This window comes from Melanostigma gelatinosum, assembly GCF_949748355.1.
Source record: "Melanostigma gelatinosum genome assembly, chromosome: 7".
Taxonomy (NCBI): domain Eukaryota; kingdom Metazoa; phylum Chordata; class Actinopteri; order Perciformes; family Zoarcidae; genus Melanostigma; species Melanostigma gelatinosum.
The window spans coordinates 21416056-21437121 of NC_136640.1; the positions used below are offsets into that span (position 1 = coordinate 21416056).

The 21066-nt window shown below is 43.4% G+C and overlaps 3 protein-coding genes across 4 annotated transcripts in view; 2 read left to right on the forward strand and 1 right to left on the reverse strand.

Moving 5' to 3' along the window:
* The window catches only part of ryr1b (ryanodine receptor 1b (skeletal)), a 72024-nt gene extending 59634 nt beyond the window's left edge, over window positions 1-12390 (forward strand). For both annotated transcript variants that reach the window (XM_079272536.1, XM_079272537.1), the window contains 17 exons: window positions 239-320; window positions 418-1730; window positions 1816-1910; window positions 2487-2661; window positions 2842-2928; window positions 3663-3929; window positions 4032-4162; window positions 5363-5405; window positions 5495-5628; window positions 5713-5773; window positions 5855-6001; window positions 6085-6219; window positions 6318-6474; window positions 8011-8075; window positions 8180-8280; window positions 9085-9136; window positions 9241-12390. In XM_079272536.1, coding sequence (XP_079128662.1) covers window positions 239-320; window positions 418-1730; window positions 1816-1910; window positions 2487-2661; window positions 2842-2928; window positions 3663-3929; window positions 4032-4162; window positions 5363-5405; window positions 5495-5628; window positions 5713-5773; window positions 5855-6001; window positions 6085-6219; window positions 6318-6474; window positions 8011-8075; window positions 8180-8280; window positions 9085-9136; window positions 9241-9336 — 3141 coding nt within the window. In that variant the 3' untranslated portion in view covers window positions 9337-12390. The remainder of the gene's footprint in view (window positions 1-238; window positions 321-417; window positions 1731-1815; window positions 1911-2486; window positions 2662-2841; window positions 2929-3662; window positions 3930-4031; window positions 4163-5362; window positions 5406-5494; window positions 5629-5712; window positions 5774-5854; window positions 6002-6084; window positions 6220-6317; window positions 6475-8010; window positions 8076-8179; window positions 8281-9084; window positions 9137-9240) is intronic.
* Window positions 12391-13134: 744 nt separating this feature from the next.
* On the forward strand, window positions 13135-17834 carry LOC306780071 (galectin-4-like; the record flags this gene model as incomplete). Its single annotated transcript, XM_079272271.1, has 12 exons — window positions 13135-13252; window positions 14006-14094; window positions 15105-15309; window positions 15432-15545; window positions 15738-15764; window positions 15847-15873; window positions 16267-16302; window positions 16434-16460; window positions 16551-16580; window positions 17243-17331; window positions 17432-17597; window positions 17688-17834. The coding sequence occupies exons 1-12, from the start codon at window positions 13208-13210 to the stop codon at window positions 17832-17834; spliced, it is 1002 nt and encodes a 333-aa protein (XP_079128397.1). The 5' UTR covers window positions 13135-13207.
* A 235-nt stretch (window positions 17835-18069) lies between these two features.
* Window positions 18070-21066, reverse strand: part of LOC306780094 (tyrosine-protein kinase receptor UFO-like) — a gene marked incomplete at its 5' end in the record, with an annotated part of 29404 nt that continues 26407 nt past the window's right edge. Inside the window, one exon of the mRNA XM_079272303.1 lies at window positions 18070-20780. Within this exon, the coding sequence (XP_079128429.1) occupies window positions 20333-20780 (448 nt within the window). The 3' untranslated portion in view covers window positions 18070-20332. The remainder of the gene's footprint in view (window positions 20781-21066) is intronic.

The window sequence follows — 21066 nt, forward strand, 5'->3', positions numbered from 1 at the left end:
TCACATCAAGTGTACTATCTGTGATTATAAAAAATGCATGTTCTTTATTTATTAAAAATGCAAACCCAGGATCATTTTTGGAGTAGAGCACACTCTGAGGTAGCTACTCCCCCCGTTTTTTGTCCTTGAAAGATGCACATATCCTCTCAAACTGTAATATATCATCCGTCAATACACATGTTAAGAACATATTTCTCCACTCTTTGTGTTTTGCTTTGTGTTTTTGGTTTTGTTGCAGGACTCCAGTCAAATTGGACTGTTGAAGGAGCTGTTGGATCTGCAGAAGGAGATGGTGGTGATGCTTCTGTCTCTGCTTGAGGGTACGATGTCCGTCCAGTCTAGTGACGTCCTTTCTGTTCCGTTGCATGCTTTCTATACATTTCTCATCTGCTCTCGTCCTTGTTCCACTCCTTGCAGGCAATGTGGTGAACGGCACCATCGCCAGGCAGATGGTTGACATGCTGGTGGAGTCCTCCAGCAACGTGGAGATGATCCTCAAGTTCTTCGACATGTTCCTCAAGCTTAAGGACATAGTGGCGTCCGACGCCTTCCGGGACTACGTGACCGACCCCCGCGGACTAATCTCCAAGAAGGACTTTTCCAAGGCCATGGACAGCCAGAAGCAGTACTCTCCCTCAGAAATCCAGTTCCTCCTCTCCTGCTCGGAGGCCGACGAGAACGAGATGATCAACTTCGAGGAATTCGCCGATCGGTTCCAGGAGCCGGCCAAAGACATCGGCTTCAATATCGCCGTCCTGCTCACGAACCTGTCGGAGCACGTGCCCCACGACACCCGCCTTCAGAACTTCCTGGAGCAGGCCGACAGCGTGATCAACTACTTCCGCCCTTTCCTTGGCCGCATTGAGATCATGGGAGCCAGCAGGAAGATCGAGCGCATCTACTTTGAAATCAGCGAGGCGAACCGCAACCAGTGGGAAATGCCGCAGGTCCGAGAGTCCAAACGGCAGTTCATCTTTGACGTGGTCAACGAGGGCCAGGAGAGCGAGAAGATGGAGATGTTTGTGAACTTCTGCGAGGACACCATCTTTGAGATGAACATCGCCGCGTCGATCTCTGAGCCCGAGGGAGACGGCGCCGAAGAGGAGGACGATGAGGAGGAAGAAGAGGGCGGGGGAGACCAAGTAGAGTCTGCGGAGGGCGATGAAGAGAATGGAGATGAAGCACCTCCAGAGTCCGCCTCAGCCTTTGCGGAGTTCCTGCGGAGCGTGCTTGACTTCTTCAACATGTTCACCTTCCGTAACCTGCGGCGTCGGTACCGCAAGCTCAGAAAAATGACGGTGAAGGAGATGGTGATCGGCTTGGTTACGTTTATCTACACCGTCGTGATGGGTATCCTGATGTTCGTGTACGGCATATGCAAGGGCTTCTTTACACTCATATGGAAGGCGCTGTTCGGCGGAGGCTTAGTGGAGGTCGCCAAGAAGATGACGGTGACGGAGATCCTAGCCAGCATGCCAGATCCCACGCAGGACGAAGTCCACGAGGACCTGCCGCCCGAACCGGGGGCTCGAGAGATCCAAGACGCAGACGGAGGGTCGGACCTCTTGGATGTTGCGGGAGGAGACGAGGAAGAGGAGGATAGCGAGGAGAGAGGGGAAGGTGTACGCCTGCCTGGCTTTAGTGCTCCTGGAGGACTCGGAGACTTTGGTGAGACGACGACTGAGGAGCCTCCGACTCCAGAGGGCACGCCGCTGCTGAAGAGGAAATTGGTGAGGCGTTCTGTCCGTTACTGTTGTTTAACGTGCACGCTCTCCATTAATCCGTTAACTAACCGCAACACAATTATTGAAACAGTTGGAAGGCACAGTGGGAGGACCTGGAGAGGAAGCGCAACCTGTTCAACCTGTTCAACCTGAAGAAGAGGTTCCTCTGGAGGCCGAGAAAGCAGAGTAAGTTGGCTGCCTGCTGAGAATCAACATCCAAACTGAGCTGCTTCTGCTGAAAATGAAGCCAATATTGATTCACTCTCAGCTAAGACCTGCAGCCATGTCAGCTAATTGACAAATTTACAAGTAAATGTACATTTAGAGTTCACACATTTAAGAGCAAATGTGTCTGGTAATTATGAATCATCTTGAATGTAATTCACTTTTTGTACAGAAATGTGTCAAGACATTTTCAGTGTTCGCATGATCACATATCTACAGTACAACAATGTACTAGGGCCACTCTAGGTAAGAAAATATTATTATTATTACAGAGCTGTGGGAGGGGGGCTCATATCCTCAGAAAAAAACCTCCAATATCCAAAATTAAAGTTGTAAATCTATGAGAAAAAAATTGGATATTCTCTGTGATTCATGTGGTTCATTCTGAAGAAAAAAACTCAAATTTACAAGAAGAAAATTGATTATAAGGATTATAAATGCTGGCTATCCTTCATGTTCTTTCTGTTATTTTATGAACACGATGCATGTTTAAACAGTCCAGAGAAAAAAGTGTTTCACCTGATGTGTCTCGTCCAGCACCGAGAATGGAGAGAAGGAGAAGGAGGCCAAGCCTGAACCAGAGGTAAAGGAGGAGGAGCCTGAGGTGAAAGAGGAAAAGACGGTGAAGACGAAGTCGAAGAAGGACAAGAAACCGGACGAGGAGGGCCTCGAGCTGTGGAATGAGCTGGAGGTTCAGAGGATTAAATTCATGGTGAGGAGCTCTCTGTTACAGTACATATTTTAGGAATTTTCTTGTTGGCCACCACATGGGGCTATAGTCTGACATGTTCTGTGACATGTTGGTATTTTTAAGTAATGAAGTGAGGTAGAAATGGAGACTGAGATGTTGATTTCATTTGGGTTGGACTCTGTACCGTTGTTTTCTTCACAGAACTACCTTTCTCGCAACTTCTACAACTTTCGGTTCTTGGCCCTGTTTATCTCCTTCGCTCTCAATTTCATCCTGCTCTTCTACAAGGTCTGTGCATCTGTACCTAACGTTAGACGACACACGGAATCAACTCACCCCCCAAATAAATCTCCATAAAGCACACTGAGGAATGTGTTACAATAAAGTGACATCAACTCTTTTGTCCAGGATCAGATGGTTTTCTCTTAATCACCATATAGCTGCTGAACGTTCCATACCAACAACATAGAGAAACACATAACCACTGACATCGTGTGACTCCATCACACTGCTAGCATCTTTTTTGCAGCTGTTAGGAGGACATTCAGGAGCAATGATACAGTTGAGGCACACGGCATCACACACTATTCTGCAAAAAAGAGATGGCTCATGCACATGTTTTTAAAGAGTTTATTAAGGAACTCTTCTGTTGGGATCGGCTCAATGTTCAAATTTGAGGTGGATCTACTGATGATTGGGTAAATAAATTATTTTCTTTATTTGTGTAAATCAATATGTATATATATATATATATATATATATTTATAATTATGTGTTTATTATTTGTCATTTCCAATGCATATCCTTATCTCAATAAAAAATGTGACCACAAAAAATGGCCACCAGGAGGTAGTTTTTAACGTATGACTAAATTTGCAAGTTATTTGAAATGTTTTTTTCATTACCACCTTACTGTATTAAAAAGTAATGTTTGCAATGTGCCCTTGACATTTTTTTTTTGCCGTCATGCTGCACAAATAAACTAACAATTAAAAGACTCATTCTGTGTCTGACCGGTCCAGGTGTCTGAAAGTCCTCCAGGCATGGGGGCACCGGAACCGTTGGACGGTTCTGGTATGTTTGAGGGCTCTGGCCTGTTTGAAGGCTCCGGTGCTGAGGAGGATGGGTCCGGATTAGATGATGGGGGAGGAGAAGATGACGAAGAGGAGAGTCCCTTGTACTACTTCTTGGAAGAGAGCACAGGCTACATGGAGCCAGCCATGGCTTTCTTCGGTATCGTCCACACCATCCTCTCCTTCCTCTGCATCATCGGCTACAACTGCCTCAAGGTACGCGGTGTTTGCACCACAAAACAAAACACGTGGGGGTTTCTTTTGTGTCGGAATGTGGGTTTCAAGCAACGTGTCTTCTTCTCCCTCTTTACCCTTCAGGTCCCTCTGGTTATCTTCAAGAGAGAGAAGGAGCTGGCCAGGAAGTTAGAGTTTGATGGTGTCTATGTCACTGAGCAGCCTGAGGACGACGACATCAAGGGCCAGTGGGACAGACTGGTGCTCAACACTCCGTAAGAGCCCTGTTACATCATCAGACGTAGGCCCAACCCTACTGATTCATTCCAGCCCAAACCCGACGTTTCAGCATCAAACTCTCTCTCCTAAGATATTCAGGACAATAGACCTGTTAACACTTGTTTAATGAAACTCACTCACCACTTTTTTCTGTGAAGACATGATGACAAAAGCCAATGTTCTCCACGTTTTCACAAACCTGCTAAAGAAATGAAAACAGAACCTGAACAACTGGTGATTGTTGACAGTTCATTATATATTAAAAGATGGCTGAGGCAATTCATGTTCGAAACATTTTAGTGATATTTGTTGAAATTCTCTGTAGATCCAGACAGCAACTGACAACTCAAATGCTCTGACAAAATACGATATAAAATATCCTGTAGCTGTGACGGTCAGAGGCCTGAAATAAGCCCGTCCAATCATTTAGAACTGCCTGTCTGCCAAACATTTCGTTTTTCTCAACAATATTTGGTTGTCAGCTGCTCCTAGATGGGAGTGCTAACAATAGCCTACATTTGTTTCCGTTCATTGTTGCGTGTTTTCATAAATGTGAGACATGAGGTAGTTGGACACGCTAACAACACGCTAAGCTCCTCCCGCCCAACGCCCCCTCGTCCTCCTGCAGCAGTCAGGCTGTGTGCGTTCGTGTGTTTGGGGGAGTGGCTTCAAAGGGAGGCCTGTAGGGAGGCGCTGGGCTTTTCTCAGTTGGATACTTTCAAAATCTAGGTTTGTCTTGGTTTAATTCTGGTTTCTCCAGAGTTGCTTACTCCACCTTTAACTCTTAATATTGTTCTTTAGGGGTATCACAGATTTTACACGATTGTTATTGTTAGTTCAAATAAGCCTGAAAGGAATGACAACAGAATTAAAATAAAATAAAAAATTTGAAACCTGACTAAAAATAGCATCTTACTATATAGATAAAGCATGTTAGTTTACATGTTAGCAGCACGATAGCATGTGAAGGTAAGTACTCAATGTATAATAATATCAGATTAAAATATTCTCCTGTATATCACACACACACACACACACACACACACACACACACACACACACACACACACACTTATGTCGATTGTTGTACTGACGATGATGATGGAGCCTGGGCGGTTGATGTTGCAGGCTAGTCGCGCTCTGGTGAGGTTGCAGACTTCTAATATATGGTAAATGCTTTTTCTTTCTCAATGCAGATCCTTCCCGAACAATTACTGGGACAACTTTGTGAAAAGAAAGGTGAGTTTGTTTCCCCTGACAGCTTTGATTTGAAATGTCAGGGATATTTTCTTGCAGTGAAATGACACCGGTGTGTGTGTGACACCCAGGTGCTGGATAAATACGGTGACATCTACGGCAGAGAGAGGATTGCGGAGCTGCTCGGTATGGACTTGGCTTCTCTGGACGTCAGCGCCATGACTCATGAAAAGAAGCATGAACCAGACACCTCAATGTTCAGCTGGTATGTGCTGTCCACTCTCCACATGAACCATTCAGCGTTTAAAGAGCATGCTATCAGAGAACAAACCTGTCCTCCTCTCCCTAGGATGACCGCCATTGACATCAAGTACCAGATCTGGAAGTTCGGTGTTATTTTCACTGACAATGTGAGTTAAGGAAGCAGTTCATGGTTTGATTTGGACAATGAGAGCTTGAGTGTGACTGACAGCCCTCTCTCATGTATTTAGACCTTCCTCTACCTGGTCTGGTACACGTTGATGTCTCTGCTCGGACACTACAACAACTTCTTCTTTGCCTGTCATCTTCTGGACATCGCCATGGGTGTCAAAACCCTGCGCACCATCCTGTCCTCTGTTACTCACAACGGCAAACAGGTCTGCACACTTCCACTCGAATGATGCATCACGAGGCTCTCTGCACACCGCACACTAATGTCCCATAAACCTGTCCCTCGCAGCTGATGATGACGGTGGGGCTGCTGGCCGTGGTGGTGTACCTGTACACCGTGGTGGCCTTCAACTTCTTCCGCAAGTTCTACAACATGAGTGAGGACGAGGACGAACCGGACATGAAGTGTGACGACATGATGACTGTGAGTGGCGGGGCAGAGAGATGGATGAAGGGCCGTGGGACCGGGTGTTTCCTTTACTTTGTGTTGTGAAACATGATTTCCGCCGCTCTCTCCCGCAGTGTTACCTGTTCCACATGTACGTTGGCGTGCGCGCTGGTGGTGGAATAGGAGATGAAATTGAGGACCCGGCCGGTGACGAGTACGAGCTCTACCGGGTGGTCTTTGACATCACCTTCTTCTTCTTCGTCATTGTCATCTTGCTGGCTATCATCCAGGGTATGTTTTTACGAGGGGTGAATTCTCCCAAAGTGCTCTTTGTTGTTTGGGGGTCATTTAACAGGATGTGAAGAGCTTTTGTTGTGGAATATTTCTATGAATAGTCGGGAGAAGAGTGTTAAAGTGTTAACAAATCAATGTCAAATGAAACAGAGTCTGGATGAACGATCAAAGTTGTAATAGTCAATTTATTTGCTTGCAAGCAAAGAGAACACAGTCTCACAGACACATCACCGTCATCTGCGAGAGGTGCTCTGACAACATAGTCAAATGCGTGGACATTTATCCTCAGTTGTTATCTTGGTTCGCAAACAAGAATAAACAAGAAGAAGGAAACCAGTCAAGGCAGATGTTTTTCTTTGAAGCACAGTGTCCTGTCTTTACGATACCCTGAAGGCACTTTATGGCCGGTTTACGAATCCCTTTGTTATCAGTTTGTCCCACAATATTTATGGAGACATCAGATGCTTCCTTTGATGTCACTGTTAACTGGTCAAAGAGTTAAGTCACAGTATTGCAGAGACGGAATAAACCGGTGAACCATCACCCATCATAATTACCTAAAGAGGGTCATGCTTTGAAGACAAATAATGCACAGGAAAACAGATACCAAGATAACAGATCACAAGACCCCTGGATCCGAAATTTACGAGACTCATTTAGAAGACACAAGGTTTAGTGCCTGCTCTTCTAAAACTCACATTTCTTAACCCTAAAACAGTAGACTGACATATTTTCCCATAACACTTTCGACATACCGGTATGTGCCTGCCTGTGGTTGTGTGCGCTGAGGCAGAGAGAGCAGAGGAGGGATGGGTTGTGGATTCCACCAGTGTTCCCCTGGATTGTCTCAAACTAAAACTTGTTTCAATAGAATCATTTGAAAGTGCTATAATCACAGAATTAAACACATAACAGCTTCAAAAGAATACTACACTCCCAAAATGACATCATTACATATGATTACATATCATTACGTGTATACTCACTCCGTGTTGCCTTCATTTTGTTTCACATTCCTCCACGGTGAACAGAGATTTCAAAAAATGGAGAAAAGTCCAGATGAATTGAAGTAAATGGGGGCTGCAGTTAACAACTGCAAAACTATCTCAAAAGATCAGTTTACAAACTCAAACAACTGTTGCAGTGTAATGCAAGTCTCAGGACAACCCAGAAGTGATGTAAATAGTAAGGGTTAAGTGAAGATGTGTGTGTAGGAGTGAGCAAACAACTGGATACATGAGTTGCATCCAGAGCTACCGCAGACAGATGTCTGTGTTTTCCCATGTGATGTGAGGAAAGTCTCCTGACTGAGTGAACAGGGGCAGAGATTTTGAATAATTGGAAAATCTAAGGAATAAGAGAAGACATTTCAGGAAAAAAATGTTTTGTGACCTGAAGTTCGCCATCTCCAATTCTAAATCTGATGAAAACATCCGTCCAAAAGCTCAGACACTGACCTGTGTAGACATGGTAACTGTGTTGAGAAGACCTCTGATCTTCAGACTCATGAGAAGTGCTGTGTGTGTCTCTCAGGTTTGATCATCGATGCCTTTGGAGAGCTGAGAGACCAGCAGGAGCAGGTCAGAGAGGACATGGAGGTAAGATGATGACTCTCAGGGGGATTTAACGCCTCACGTCACTGATTCTCCTTCAGTTACAAGGCGAGAGCGTGTTTCACCTCAACTGTCCCGTCTCCCTCCAGACTAAGTGCTTCATCTGTGGAATTGGAAGCGACTACTTTGACACGACGCCGCACGGCTTCGAGACGCACACCTTAGAAGAACATAACTTGGCCAACTACATGTGAGTTACCTGGCAGAGTGCAGATGTGACCCTCCTTTTAAATACAGTATGTTTCCACTCATTTACTGTTTACTTCCAGAGTTCCAGATGTCCTCTAAACCCCCTGAGGGTTTGATCATTTCAGAAACAGGCATCAAACGAGTATTGAACCTTTATTATTAAAACATAGCAGCATATGACGTGACTTGACAAGAAAGAAACGGTGTGACAGACATCTGCAGTGTTGATGTTCTTGTCCAGTGGGAAATAGGCTTTAGTCTTCTAACACACACTAACATCTGGCCTTGTCTTCACTCAGTATTCATTTCCGGGACGAATGACACCCGGGGGACACGCACTCGTTTATTCCCCTTTTCCGGGGCATGCTCGTCTACTGACGATGCGACATGCGACAAGAGAATATATGACGACATATATCTGATCAACAGGGACTGAGGCAATTTCAATAGTTTATTGACGTACAAAGCCACCAGACTCCAGTCAGAAAAACAGTCATTTTAACTCACTGATCATGGAAATATACAAACAAACAAACTTGACAGAAACGAAATAAAACTCATCAAAACAGTGTTTTTTTTTGTCTTTCCACCGTTCCAACAATCTCTGGTTTCAGAGTTTGAAAGAGACTGAATAAGTGACAGATATAAAACGAAGTATTCATGACGTCAATCACGACACACCAGGAAAAGAAAAGAGGCGTGCTCGTCTACTGACGATGGCAAAGGAGTCTATCGCCTGTTTTTACTGCACTTTTACTGTTTAAAATGTATTATGTTTGATTTGTTTTCTCTATTTCACCTTCAGGTTCTTCCTGATGTATCTCATCAATAAGGATGAAACAGAACACACGGGACAGGTCAGTAAACAGACACGCATACGGTCGGTTGGTGTACATCGGTTTTTGTTCATGAAATCATTCTTTCTTTTTCTTTTTTCTTTTTCTCCACCTCTGTGTATCAGGAGTCCTACGTGTGGAAGCTGTACCAGGAGCGATGCTGGGACTTCTTCCCTGCTGGAGACTGCTTCAGGAAGCAGTACGAGGATCAGCTCCAATAACGTCCTGCATCCTTAATGTCTGAGGGAGAAGGAGAGGAGAGGAGAGGAGGGAGGAAAGATTACAAATGTAGACTCTGAACACGTCTATTTTCTTAGTTTCTCCTATCTTGAAGCTATGCACACTTTGACTGCACTGCTGTACCACCCGCAGCACGATGACGACGAGAGAGGTTTGAGGGAAGCAGAAGAATAATATCATGAGGCATAAACAGACAGGGGCCTTTTGACTGCGCTATGAAAACACTACATGGCCTTTTTGGTGTGAAATATACATAGACTGCCTTTGCGTATCAGTGCATTTATACAAAATGGGCTCTTTCAGTCGCTACTGCTGTAAACGTGTTAGTGCCTATAGCAATCTCACTGCTTTTTAGCTTCAACACTTTTATTTGAGATGAGAGTGGATATGTTTTATTGATATTGTTTGTACGGTTGGGAGTTGTTGGTGTTTTTGTATATGGCTGTTGCCATTTGATATTTCATTTCTAAATGTCTGGAGTTTCAATGAGCGCGAGCGTTTTGAAAGAAAAATAATTCAGCTGCTCACCGTCGTCTCCGAGATCCTCGAGGGAGCGCTGAATGTTTTCGGCCCGTCTCGCTTCCCTTTCTTCTTTTCTCTCCCTCTCTCGAAAGAAAACCAGTCTACACACAGGCCATCGTGAATGATCATAAAGTGTCCTCTGCGTACGCGACACATACCGGTGTGAATCGGCTGTATGGACAAACCCAGTTTGCGCTCTGAAGTCTTACAATGCGTCCCTGGACGCATGTGGTCCCCTCGCTCCGCTGGTGTCTCTGCGCCATGTAAGGCAGCGGTGATGTGCACACGTGCAGTAGAGCAGGATGATGCCACGGGTATTTATTTCTTCTTTATATGCAGATCAGATCTTCTGAAGACGACCGTTTTAGCCCGTCTGTATTTCTGGCCGACAGTCTGTTTCATGACACTTTATGCACAAATAGTTTTTGTCTGTGCATTGAAATAACTGGTGAATGTATTTAATGCGTACATCTTGGCCACAGTGGCATGTGTATAACGGAGTAACGTCTGGGCTGCTTAGAGGCCTTTTGATGAACAGACATATTTTACATAAATACATATATTTATTTTTCTTTAGGGCTTTGAGGAATTTGAGCGATCGTCGGACTTGAACACGTCGCGTGTCCCTGTTTGTGAAACCCCCACAGCGGTGGAGAGACTCGTTCTCACACTGAAGTTAATGCCCAGTTTGCAGTCAGAAGAGCACATTCTTGTTTTTGCTCGTTAGGTTTTTACGATAGATCGGTTCTTTTTCTCCGAGTCACGTGCGCTGCGTGGCTCTCAGACAGTCCCGTCTCACTCATCCTTCGACGGATCACATGCAAACTCTCCGTCTCGCATCGAATGTCTCGACTCACTGTCAGAGGCAGAGCAGTGTTTTGCTTGCCGATGACTCTGAAGTGTGTTGCCGCTGTGGTCCACGCGGAGGCGCCGGACTGGAGATCTCGACTGTCCACCTGACTGAGTGTCCTCTGACTGAACCCTGTGTTTCAATACAGAATAAACAGATTATTTTAAGGACAACTGGGACATGTGTCCTCATTTACATGTGAAGCTCACTGTGTGTGTGTGTGTGTGTGTGTGTCTGTACGCATGCGTCCCTGAGGCGTATTGTAAATGTTGTGGTAGGAACAGCAACAGACATTTGCATATTACATAACTTGCACGTAAAAACGGTCTGTAAGCGTCTGACAATGTTCAGGTTCTCTTCTTTAATTGTTCCATGGTGGTTTATTTCTGACACATTTTTCCCTTAATATGTCTTCTTTCAAATGCATTTACAGTAAAACAATAATATTTTGTGGTTTAAGTCAAATTACCTTTGGATTTAATTCCCCATAATATCCTCTATAAATAAGAAAATGTGGTTACACTTTGTATGACGCCACGTCTACATGCATTAAAAACATATTTATGATGCGGTATCTTCTTATAGCACTGCATAATTAATAGCACTCCTAAATATTGACAGTGGTTTATAACAATCATAAACACATTATAAAGCATTTTATAATGACTAAGGTCAAGTATCAAAATATAGTGTTTTATTATTCCTATAGAACTAATACATTATAATGTATTATATATTATATTTAAGTCAGTACAATGACATTAAATCTATGAAAAACACGCAAAACTTATCTGATTTTAACTTTACTTAAAGCAAGTAATGACCATTTAGAGTAACTTATAATTGGATTATAACAGTGATTATAATGTATTGTAAAAAAGTAAAATGTACGACAACCATGGGACTTCAAATGATCTACGTATTTACAAAAAACATCATGGAATCACACTTGACCTTGAGTCACCATACAATGCTTTATAATATGTTCCTGTAAAGCATTATGAGTGTTAACGAGTGCTTACAATCCATTATAGTCTGTTTATAGAACTGTACCCTATGAATATGTGTATAATGCATTATAGACGTGGCCGCATAGTGACTGAAGAATGTTCTTTGGCGGTATGATTCCGTTATAAAAGTTATGATATCTTCAGCTGGTTATTGGGTCTTTACAGCACTGACCGTGACACTATGTCATGATGAAGACGCCTGCTGTGGCACTCGAAAGTGAGCGAAGTGAATCAAATGTCCCCCATTAGAAGCCTGCTTGGCAGTGTCATGGCAGCTTAGGCAACATTTTTATCTCAATCAAATATCAGAAGTGGATTGTTACGGCTTAAGCCCTTCAGGAAACACCCATGCAGCACTGACGCAGCCTTTGTCCCCTGACAGATTGTGTGTCTGTGGGTATGTGAACGTGAATGTTTACTCTGTAGCATTTGTTGAAGTAACCTCTTGCCTCCATGAAGTATGCATATAAAGTTAGTGTATGCTGGCAGACATGAGTTATTGTGTTTCTGTTTGCCTTATAGGCAGGCTGGGTTAGATATGTTATGAATCATAGACAGACCCTCCTTCAATTCTATCTGGTTTCTCAATGAATGTGCTGAGATCATATTCTACACAGATATACAATTCAGAAAATTCAACATTTGTTGTCTTTTCCACCACCAAAGAGAAGTAAACGAACAGATGTAGCTTAAAGATTGTATCATGTCAGAATGGTTTACTGTGTTCGATTAAGGAAGTGTTCTAAAGCAGTAACTATGAATGAAGAAATAATGTAAAAGCAGCGGTGGAAAGTAAAGAAAGTAAAGTACATGTTCAGTACACATTTGAGGCACTTTACTTGAGTACTTCTATTTCATGCTTATCACTTCTACTCCATTGATATTGCGAGGGATGGTTTTTATTCCACTACACGTATTTGACAGCTTTAAGTACGAGTTACTGCACAGATTAAGAGTTTTCAAAACAAACCGACAGTGAGTTTATGAATTATGAGCTTTCGGAGATTAAACTCCCCATAAAATAGCTCAAATCATCTCCATCTGGACCAGTCTCAACAGCAAAATGCTTAATCATACATTGGTAATAGAATTCCAATTATAGTGTGACACTCTGAGAGGTCAGTTTCTGTCTTATGACTACTTTTGAAAATACTTTTACTCAAGTGTTTTCAATGTACAACTTTTACTTGTAATGTGGTATTTATATGTTGTTACTTTGACTTAAAGCATCCGAGTACTTCCTCTCCTCGTTGCTTCATGAGCCGCTCCAGTCTATTGTTGCACCGTGCCACTCCTCTGCTGGGTCAGCAGTTAACGTGCATCTCGTGCCTCCAAAGTCAACACGGTGATGCGGGCACTGGGTTCGGTCCGCTGCTCTGCCCCTCCCTCATCCCTGGTATAAAACTGGGCCTCCATCAGAGACCACTTCCTGACAAAACCCTCCCGGTTCCGTCTCACGCCGCTGCTGTCATGTCGTTTGTTGCTCCTCCTGGCTATCAGCCAATCTACGGCCCTGTGAGTATCTGCTGCTGGGCACTGCATTGCACTCATGCACAGGGGTTACATTCTGCTACAGAATTATGTTGCACTCTGGACAACAATATGACCTAAAACTGACACAGATTGAATATTTTTTGTGCATATACCCCAGATGAAAATATCTGTATTTCAGATGTCTCATTTCTGATGTGTTTGTCCACATTAATGAAAGTATCAAGATTTCAGAATTGTGTGGGCTTCTTGGTTGATTATAATTCTGGATAGTCGTCATTGGATGCTGTAGATATTCATCGTTTTCATTTCCATTATAGGATTCAGTGAATTTATTAGGAATAATAATAATATCTTTATTTATATAGCACCTTTAAAAACAGAGTTTACAAAGTGCTTTGACAGACAAAGCAGCAAAAGCAAGGCAATAATAACAACAACAGAAAACTCAGTGAGACATTCGATACGATAGAAATAAACTAGGAAATAAAGAAAAGACAATTTATTTAGTAAAGTCAACAAATGAAAATAAAACGGAAAAGCGACGACATCACATAAAAGCCAGTCTGTAAAAATGTGTTTTGAGAAGTGATTTAAAAATAGTACTTGAGTAAATACTTCTTCCCACCGCTGCCTCCAAGGGTAGTAAACAGTGAATCTAAATAACATCCTCCAGATCCTCACTCTGTGAATCTGTTTACTGTGTAATCATGTGGAGCTGTGTGGTGAGCTTTGTGGTGAGTGTGGATGGATGAACATTGTTTGTGCACCGTACAGACAATTCCCTATCTGGGGCCCATTTATGGAGGCCTGAGGGAAGGAGTGTCCATCTACATCCAGGGGTCCATTCCTGAGGACATTACAAGGTGAGTATATATATATATATATACATATACAGTGTATATATATATATACACTGTATATACTGCTGTACAAGAGCTTAGAGTCACCTGCTGTATTGATGTTTTTCTTCTTTCCGTTAATAATATCTATTTCCTGTTCAGAAAAGCGTAAGTGGACCTCAATCATGATTGAACCACAACGGTGAATTTGGCCTCTAATTACTTTGGGGAAGAAGTTTAAACTTAGATGTGTCCGTCCATAGTATGTTCAGCCGACATTCACATAGTATTAGCAACACACCTGTTCATATTCCAGCGTTTTAAAGCTGCATTATGTTGAAACCATCGACACAGAAACAGGAAGTGGTTCCTGTTTAAACCTGCTCACATTTCGATGCTGAGCTTCCAGTTTCTTTCACCAAAGACTGCTGAGTTCCTTTGTTCTTATTCAACTGTTGCTCGGAGAGATCTTTGTCTCTTTCTGTCCTTCCAGCTGTTGTGTTCTCCATGTACAAAACAAACCCTTCATACAAAATAGCACAACATCTATTTGTAAAGATGACTTTCTACAACCTAAAAGCATAAAAGACCATCGAGACGTCTGACTGAAACGAGTCAAGGCGATCACAGACCTCTGAACGGTATATTTGTCTCAAAATAGTTCCACAAGAAGGATCATGTTAACACAACTTGTGTGAGCTGTTAGCAATGGGACTTTTATTACATTTCTAGCCAGAATCGTTTGACTCTGGGAACACCTTGTGTAAGCTCAAATCTGGGTGGAGCAGGTTTCTTTGTATTGTTGGATATCAGAACACACGGCTCCATTTTTATCAGCCAACCCTCCCCTTAGCAAAACACGGAGGTACTTTTACAGGCCATTACCGGCCAAAGTAAACACTGCACATACCTCTCATTATCCTTACATCTCTAACTCTTTTACAACATCCTCAGTTATTGTTTTTTACAATTGGCCCCACCTGCGCTGTTTGCTTTCCTTTGCTTTACCCATAACCTGCTGTAACTTGTGGCAGGTTCTTTCTCAACCTGCTCTGCGATGAGTCCGAGTCCAGCGACATCGCCCTCCACTTCAACCCTCGCTTTGACGGCTGGGACAAGGTGGTCTTCAACTCCTGTCAGGAGGGGTCCTGGGGGTCTGAGGACAAGATCCACGACATGCCCTTCTCCAAGGGCCAGGGCTTTGAAATGGTCATCATGGCCACTTCTCAGGGCTACCAGGTGAGACCAACCAGAGGGCCACGCATACCTGCGAACAATATTCTATCAACGTGTACACAATATTTCATCATTGGAACATATGACACACACTCTGCCTAACATTTGACGTGATCCCGTTGCAGATCAAAGTCAACGGGAATGACTTCTACACCTTCGAACACCGCCTCCCTCTGGAGAGAGTCCGTGCGATGCAGATCGCTGGAGACGTTTACATCCAGACGATCAACATCATCGGAGTGAGGCTCACTGACCCCGAAGCTGTCAGCTCCATGCTTTGGGCTTTGCTAAGGGCAAAAATATTCAGCAGCATCATAGATCATGCTTTCTAAATGCCTTCTGCTTCTGCTCGAGCTGAATAGAGTGCATGTTGCTGAGGGTTGTCATCTGTTTAGTCTTACACGTCTATTTGGTGTTTTTAGGGAGGAATGGGAGGAGGAATGGGAGGAGGAATGGGAGTAAGTATGCATATTTTAAAAATAACAAGGAAGTTCAACACAGCATTGTACAGGATTTCAAACGGTCACTTCTTTTCAACAGGGAGGATATCCAGGAGGTAGCATGGGGGTATGTTGTTTTGGTATTTAAGTGCAGTTTCCATTAAATGTTGCTTAAAATATAAAATACAGTGAAATACAGTGAACATATTTACTGTAAGCCTGCTCCTTCTAAATGATACCTAGGGAGGATACCCAGGAGGAATGGGAGGAGGCATGGAAGTAAGTATACTTAGGATGACTATCAAAATTCAATAAACTGCATCATTAAACAGTATTTAACATGTTCACCCCTTTTTAACGGGGAGGACATCCAGGAGGTGGCATGGGGGTGAATGAAGTCTTCTGTGTATTTTTTATTAATTAAAAAAAAAAAAACGCCGACCAAGGTCGAGCTACTTCACAATAAATGACAAAATCATATATGAAGTCTTTCTTTATAAAAGATTGTGCTTCTTCACAGGGTGGATATCCAGGAGGCATGGGAGGTGGTATGGAGGTATGAAATGGTCCTTTTGTGTTTTTCACACCTTTTCTAAACTTAACGAAGCCAAGCTAATTCGTTTGCATGTAAATAACAGTGTGTATTCAGTGTTTGTATGCAAATAGCTTTATTTTTTCTCCTGTCAGGGAGGATTCCCAGGATCAAGCCTGCCGGTGAGAACACTGCATGACTGCACCTTCATAAAGCCCTCAGTGTGTGAGACTGTCTGCTAATCCAATATCAATCTGTTGTTGTGATTGTAGGGGATGGGCGGGCAGCCGGTCTACAACCCTGTAAGTAAAATGTCTTCCCTTCTTTTGCTTTGGATTTTTATTTCATGTTTTTTTTCCATTTTCCATTTGTATTTAGTGTTTTTGTTCGAACCCCAGGAAGAGTCATTTCTACCTTGACAGTAATGGGGATTCTGGGTAAACAAATAGATGAATTACACATCACTGTTCTCATCGTCCACTTCTATTTCTCAAGATTTTTTATTTGCTCAGTCCTCACTTTGTATTAAGAGTTTTTTTTAAATTTAGAGTTGATTCAGACCATCTAGTGGTCACAAAGAGGAACTGCAACACATTCAATTTGATCCCCAAAAAAGAAAAAAACAAACAATTAAAATATGACAGCTGGTTAACACCTGTGGTGAAGGTGCAGGGTCATATGAGCGATGATGTAATCTACCTCTTCTAGTGATAGGAAGCTTCTCACTCAGGCCTCCATGACACTAATTACAAGTTACCACTGGTGCTGGCAAGCTTTTCAAATCTAAATCTGCTTTGTTGGCGAAATCATAGTTTAAAAAAGTAACAGTCAAATGAACACTGATTATGTTAGCCTAGTTATCAATGCTACCAAACTCTACACCTATACTTAAAAATGGAGGGGACACGATCTTTGTTTTTTCATTTAACTGTTATAACTACATTTAACTGTGTTGTGTTTACAGCCGGTGCCCTACTCCAACATGATCCCAGGAGGGATGTACCCGAAGAGGACCATCATCATCAGAGGCATGCTGCCCTATGGAGCAGACAGGTGTGTGTGTGTGTGTGTGTGAGTGTATACATACACCGCCATCACTATAGTGTGAATGCTGCTAACAGACCCGGATTACACTCCATTGTGTGTGTTGCAGAATTAGCATCAACTTCGTGGTGAGCAGATCTCGGGACATCGCCTTCCACATCAACCCCAGGGTGAGGGAGGGCGTCGTGGTGAGGAACAGCATGATCGGAGGTAACTGGGGCCAGGAGGACAGAGAGCTCAGCGTGAGCCCCTTCGCTGAGGGACAGTACTTCGACGTGAGTATTGTCTGTCCTTCATGTGTGTCTTAAATCATTCCGACTCGGCCGTGTCTTGACGTCCCTAACGTCACTGTCCTCGTGCCTCAGATGTCCATCCGCTGCGGGAACCAGAGGTTCAAGGTGTTCGTGAACGGGCAGCACCTGTTCAACTTCTCCCACCGCCTGCAGTCCTTCACAGAGATCGACCAGCTGGAGATAGAAGGAGACCTGCAGATCTCCTACATCCACTTCTGAGACCACACACACACACACACACACACACACACACACACACGCACACACACACTCCTGTAGGAACTACACATTCTGTACATTACTCAGCTATTTTTCAGCTGTGGGATGATCTTTCAAAAGGATGTGTCAGCCTGCTGTTTGATCATGAATATTAATTATTGACCTCATCATCAGCTGTATTGAATCAATAAACATGAACGAACACGTGATGCGGATGAGATTAACATTGGCTCCATCGAAGCTCGGGGAGAGAGCTCATTCACGATGAACACGTTTATTTCTTATACAAAATACTGCGGGTACTGTATAAAACTTTTGTTTACAAATCAGCGATAGTATGAAGGCAGTTATAGTACAGTCGTCTCCCAATGCAACACACACATCGACTGGAATGCAAAATACTGGCTCTCTGAAAGGCACTGAAGGTAAAGTTGTGACATTCTGAGGTTTAAGGCTGAACTGAACAGGGAGTTGCTTGGAGGATCATTTTTTTATTTTTGTCCAAAAGAAGCAACAATGTTTCAAACACACTGGCTGGTGCGACACAGTATCTGCATTCAAAATTGGTCAAAATGTTTATGCAGCACCACAATCGGTGCGGGACGATGATCATACGATAACACAGTACCAAATGTACAGCACGAAATGTAATCTCAACAAAGAATTTCATTAATACTATATCACTGTAAACTGGTTCATAAACTCTATATATATATACATATATATAGAGTGTATATATAAGTACCTTTTGATGTATACAGCTGAGAAACACAGCGCCTTATTTGGAACAAATGATCTCCCAAAAATGTGTGTTGGACTATATTCCATTCCAATGACAAAATGATGAACTAAAGCAAAGATATATATATATATATATATATATATATATATATATACAGTATATATATAAAAATAAGTGCATGCATGATGCAAAGTTGCAGCTTGTGAACCTCAAAGCAGATCACACTCGCTGCTGCTTTCTGTCTCCTCCTCGACTCTGCTGGTGCCAGACTTCTATTTACTAAATGCTAAACCTCGAGACAGAAAAACAGCCCAGAATAAGAGAGAGTGGCAGGAGGCCGACAGGAGGCGAGGTGCATCGCGTTCCCCGGCCTTTCGTTCCCTTACTGGACGCCCTGCGACGCTTTGTTCGGCTTTTATTCTCTGCCTTTATGAATATGCAAGTTGTTCCCTGCGAGGCGTCTGCAGGACTGAACAGAAAGCATTTATGACATAAAATGAAAAAAATGCATAAAAAATATATATACAAATTACAAACATACAATGATATATATAAAAAAAACATTAGTGCAAAGTTGTAGAAATACAAAAATCAGCATTAAAAAAATAATAATTACAAAATGTGTAATAACACTGTGCTTGAGCCAAAAGCAAAGGCGAGGAGCTTATCCTGCCGTTTGCCCTGGGTTACTCCACCACGTCTGTACCGTCCATCAGTCCATCCTCCTGCCTCTGATTGTTCGTACCCTCTTTGTTGGACCAGGACCACGTCAGGTTCCTGAGTTATGACAAAAGCAGTGAAGACCGGTTGAATCAGGACTTTCACAGGCGTCTCTCCTGCTCGGGACGAAAGCCTTGTGTGACCTGTAAACGTCTCGTTGTGCTTCATGTGCAACTAGCAGTACGACCCAGAGCGCTACGCTAGGCTATCATACAAACGACTGTGGATGGTAGACTCCTCATTCAAAACTGCTTCAAATGAAAAAGTCCCAAAAGCCTGCAGTGGAATATTATCTTTGTACATTTTGGTCTCTTAATTGTTTTGTTATTACTTATTTAAAAAAATATAATTTCATTCATATTCTGTTGCTGCTGTAGGGAAAAAGTCTTCTAACTTCAGGTTTGGTGAACTTCAGTTGAAGGATTCCTGTCGTTAAACTCTTCTTACTGTCGTATATAACCGTAGAGCAGCCAGTGGTCTTCATCAGATGATGACACCGTCAGTGAAAGAGACTCTGCGGCTTCTTCCTGTCTTTTCCTGCCATTTCTTTTGCTTTTGAGTTGCACAGAAGCAGGGGCTCGGATGGGTGAGGGTTCTCCGTCAAAGGAACGCTTTCCTCGGCCGGTGCGAGTCGTCCGCGTTGGCGTTCAGGCCTCTGAGTGTGTTTGGTTGTGGGTTCAGCCTGGCAGTGTCTGAGCTGGGTTCACAGAGACTTGTTGTAGCTTAATCACATGGAGGAGATCGACCTGCTGTATACAAGTAGCTGTGCAGATCCGGTCTTTTATTGCTATAGCGACTGGGAATGCGTTTCTCTGATTGTGCTGCAGTGTTCGTGGGCAACAATATGTACAATATGTAAAAGAGAGAGGAAATAATTCCTTCACTTCCTCGGAATGCCTTCGGCTGTGTGTGCATTTGTGCAAAAATCGGTATGTCGGGGCACATTAGGGTTTCTTACAGTCAGCAAGAGGCTGGATCTCGGTTCTTGGACTCGGGGTTAAGGGGCCGCACGAGTCATGTTTTAAGAGCGGCGCCATCACTGCCAGGGCATTCTCTTGGACGCTTCCCTGTCCTCCAGCAGCTCCACAGTCGGGGTGGGGTTGGGAGTGGAGTGGCAGGACGGTTGTAGAGGCAGCGTGGCTGTGGAGGACGACACCGGCATGTCCAGGCTCTCCAGGGAGTCCGAGAGGGCTCGGTTGGTCTCGTGCTGGGGATAGAGGACGTAGCGGTTGGGTTGGTGGACCTCCACGGTGGTCATGGAGTCCAGGCCCTTCAGGCAGAGAGGGAACAGCCCTCCGGCGGGGTCGCGGCCGCCGACGGCCCCTAGTTCCATGGAGGACTCGTCCATGTTGACGTACAGGATCTCGTCCGGGTCCTGAGTGTCCGGCAGATCCTCGAGGGCTTTTTCCAGCTCGCAGCGCAGGGCCTCGAATGGGGGGCGGTCCTTGGGGCTCAGCAGCCAGCAGGAAAACATCAGGGAGTAGCTGGAGAGGATGAGGAAATGTTAACTTTACACTCAAAACATGTGAAAGACATTAACACTTCACTGTGTTGGTCCAGTCATTGCCTAATATTTTCCAAGAATTAAACTGTGTCATATTTTGTGTGGAATTTGTTTGGACAAGACGTCACAAATTATAGTTCATCTTTCTTTTTTTTCACAAACTTCCCAATAATGTATTATTTATTGTTATTAATATAGCTGGATTTGTCCAATACCAATCATATGTCTTCTATCTTAATTACTTTTAGCTAACTTTTCATGCTTTT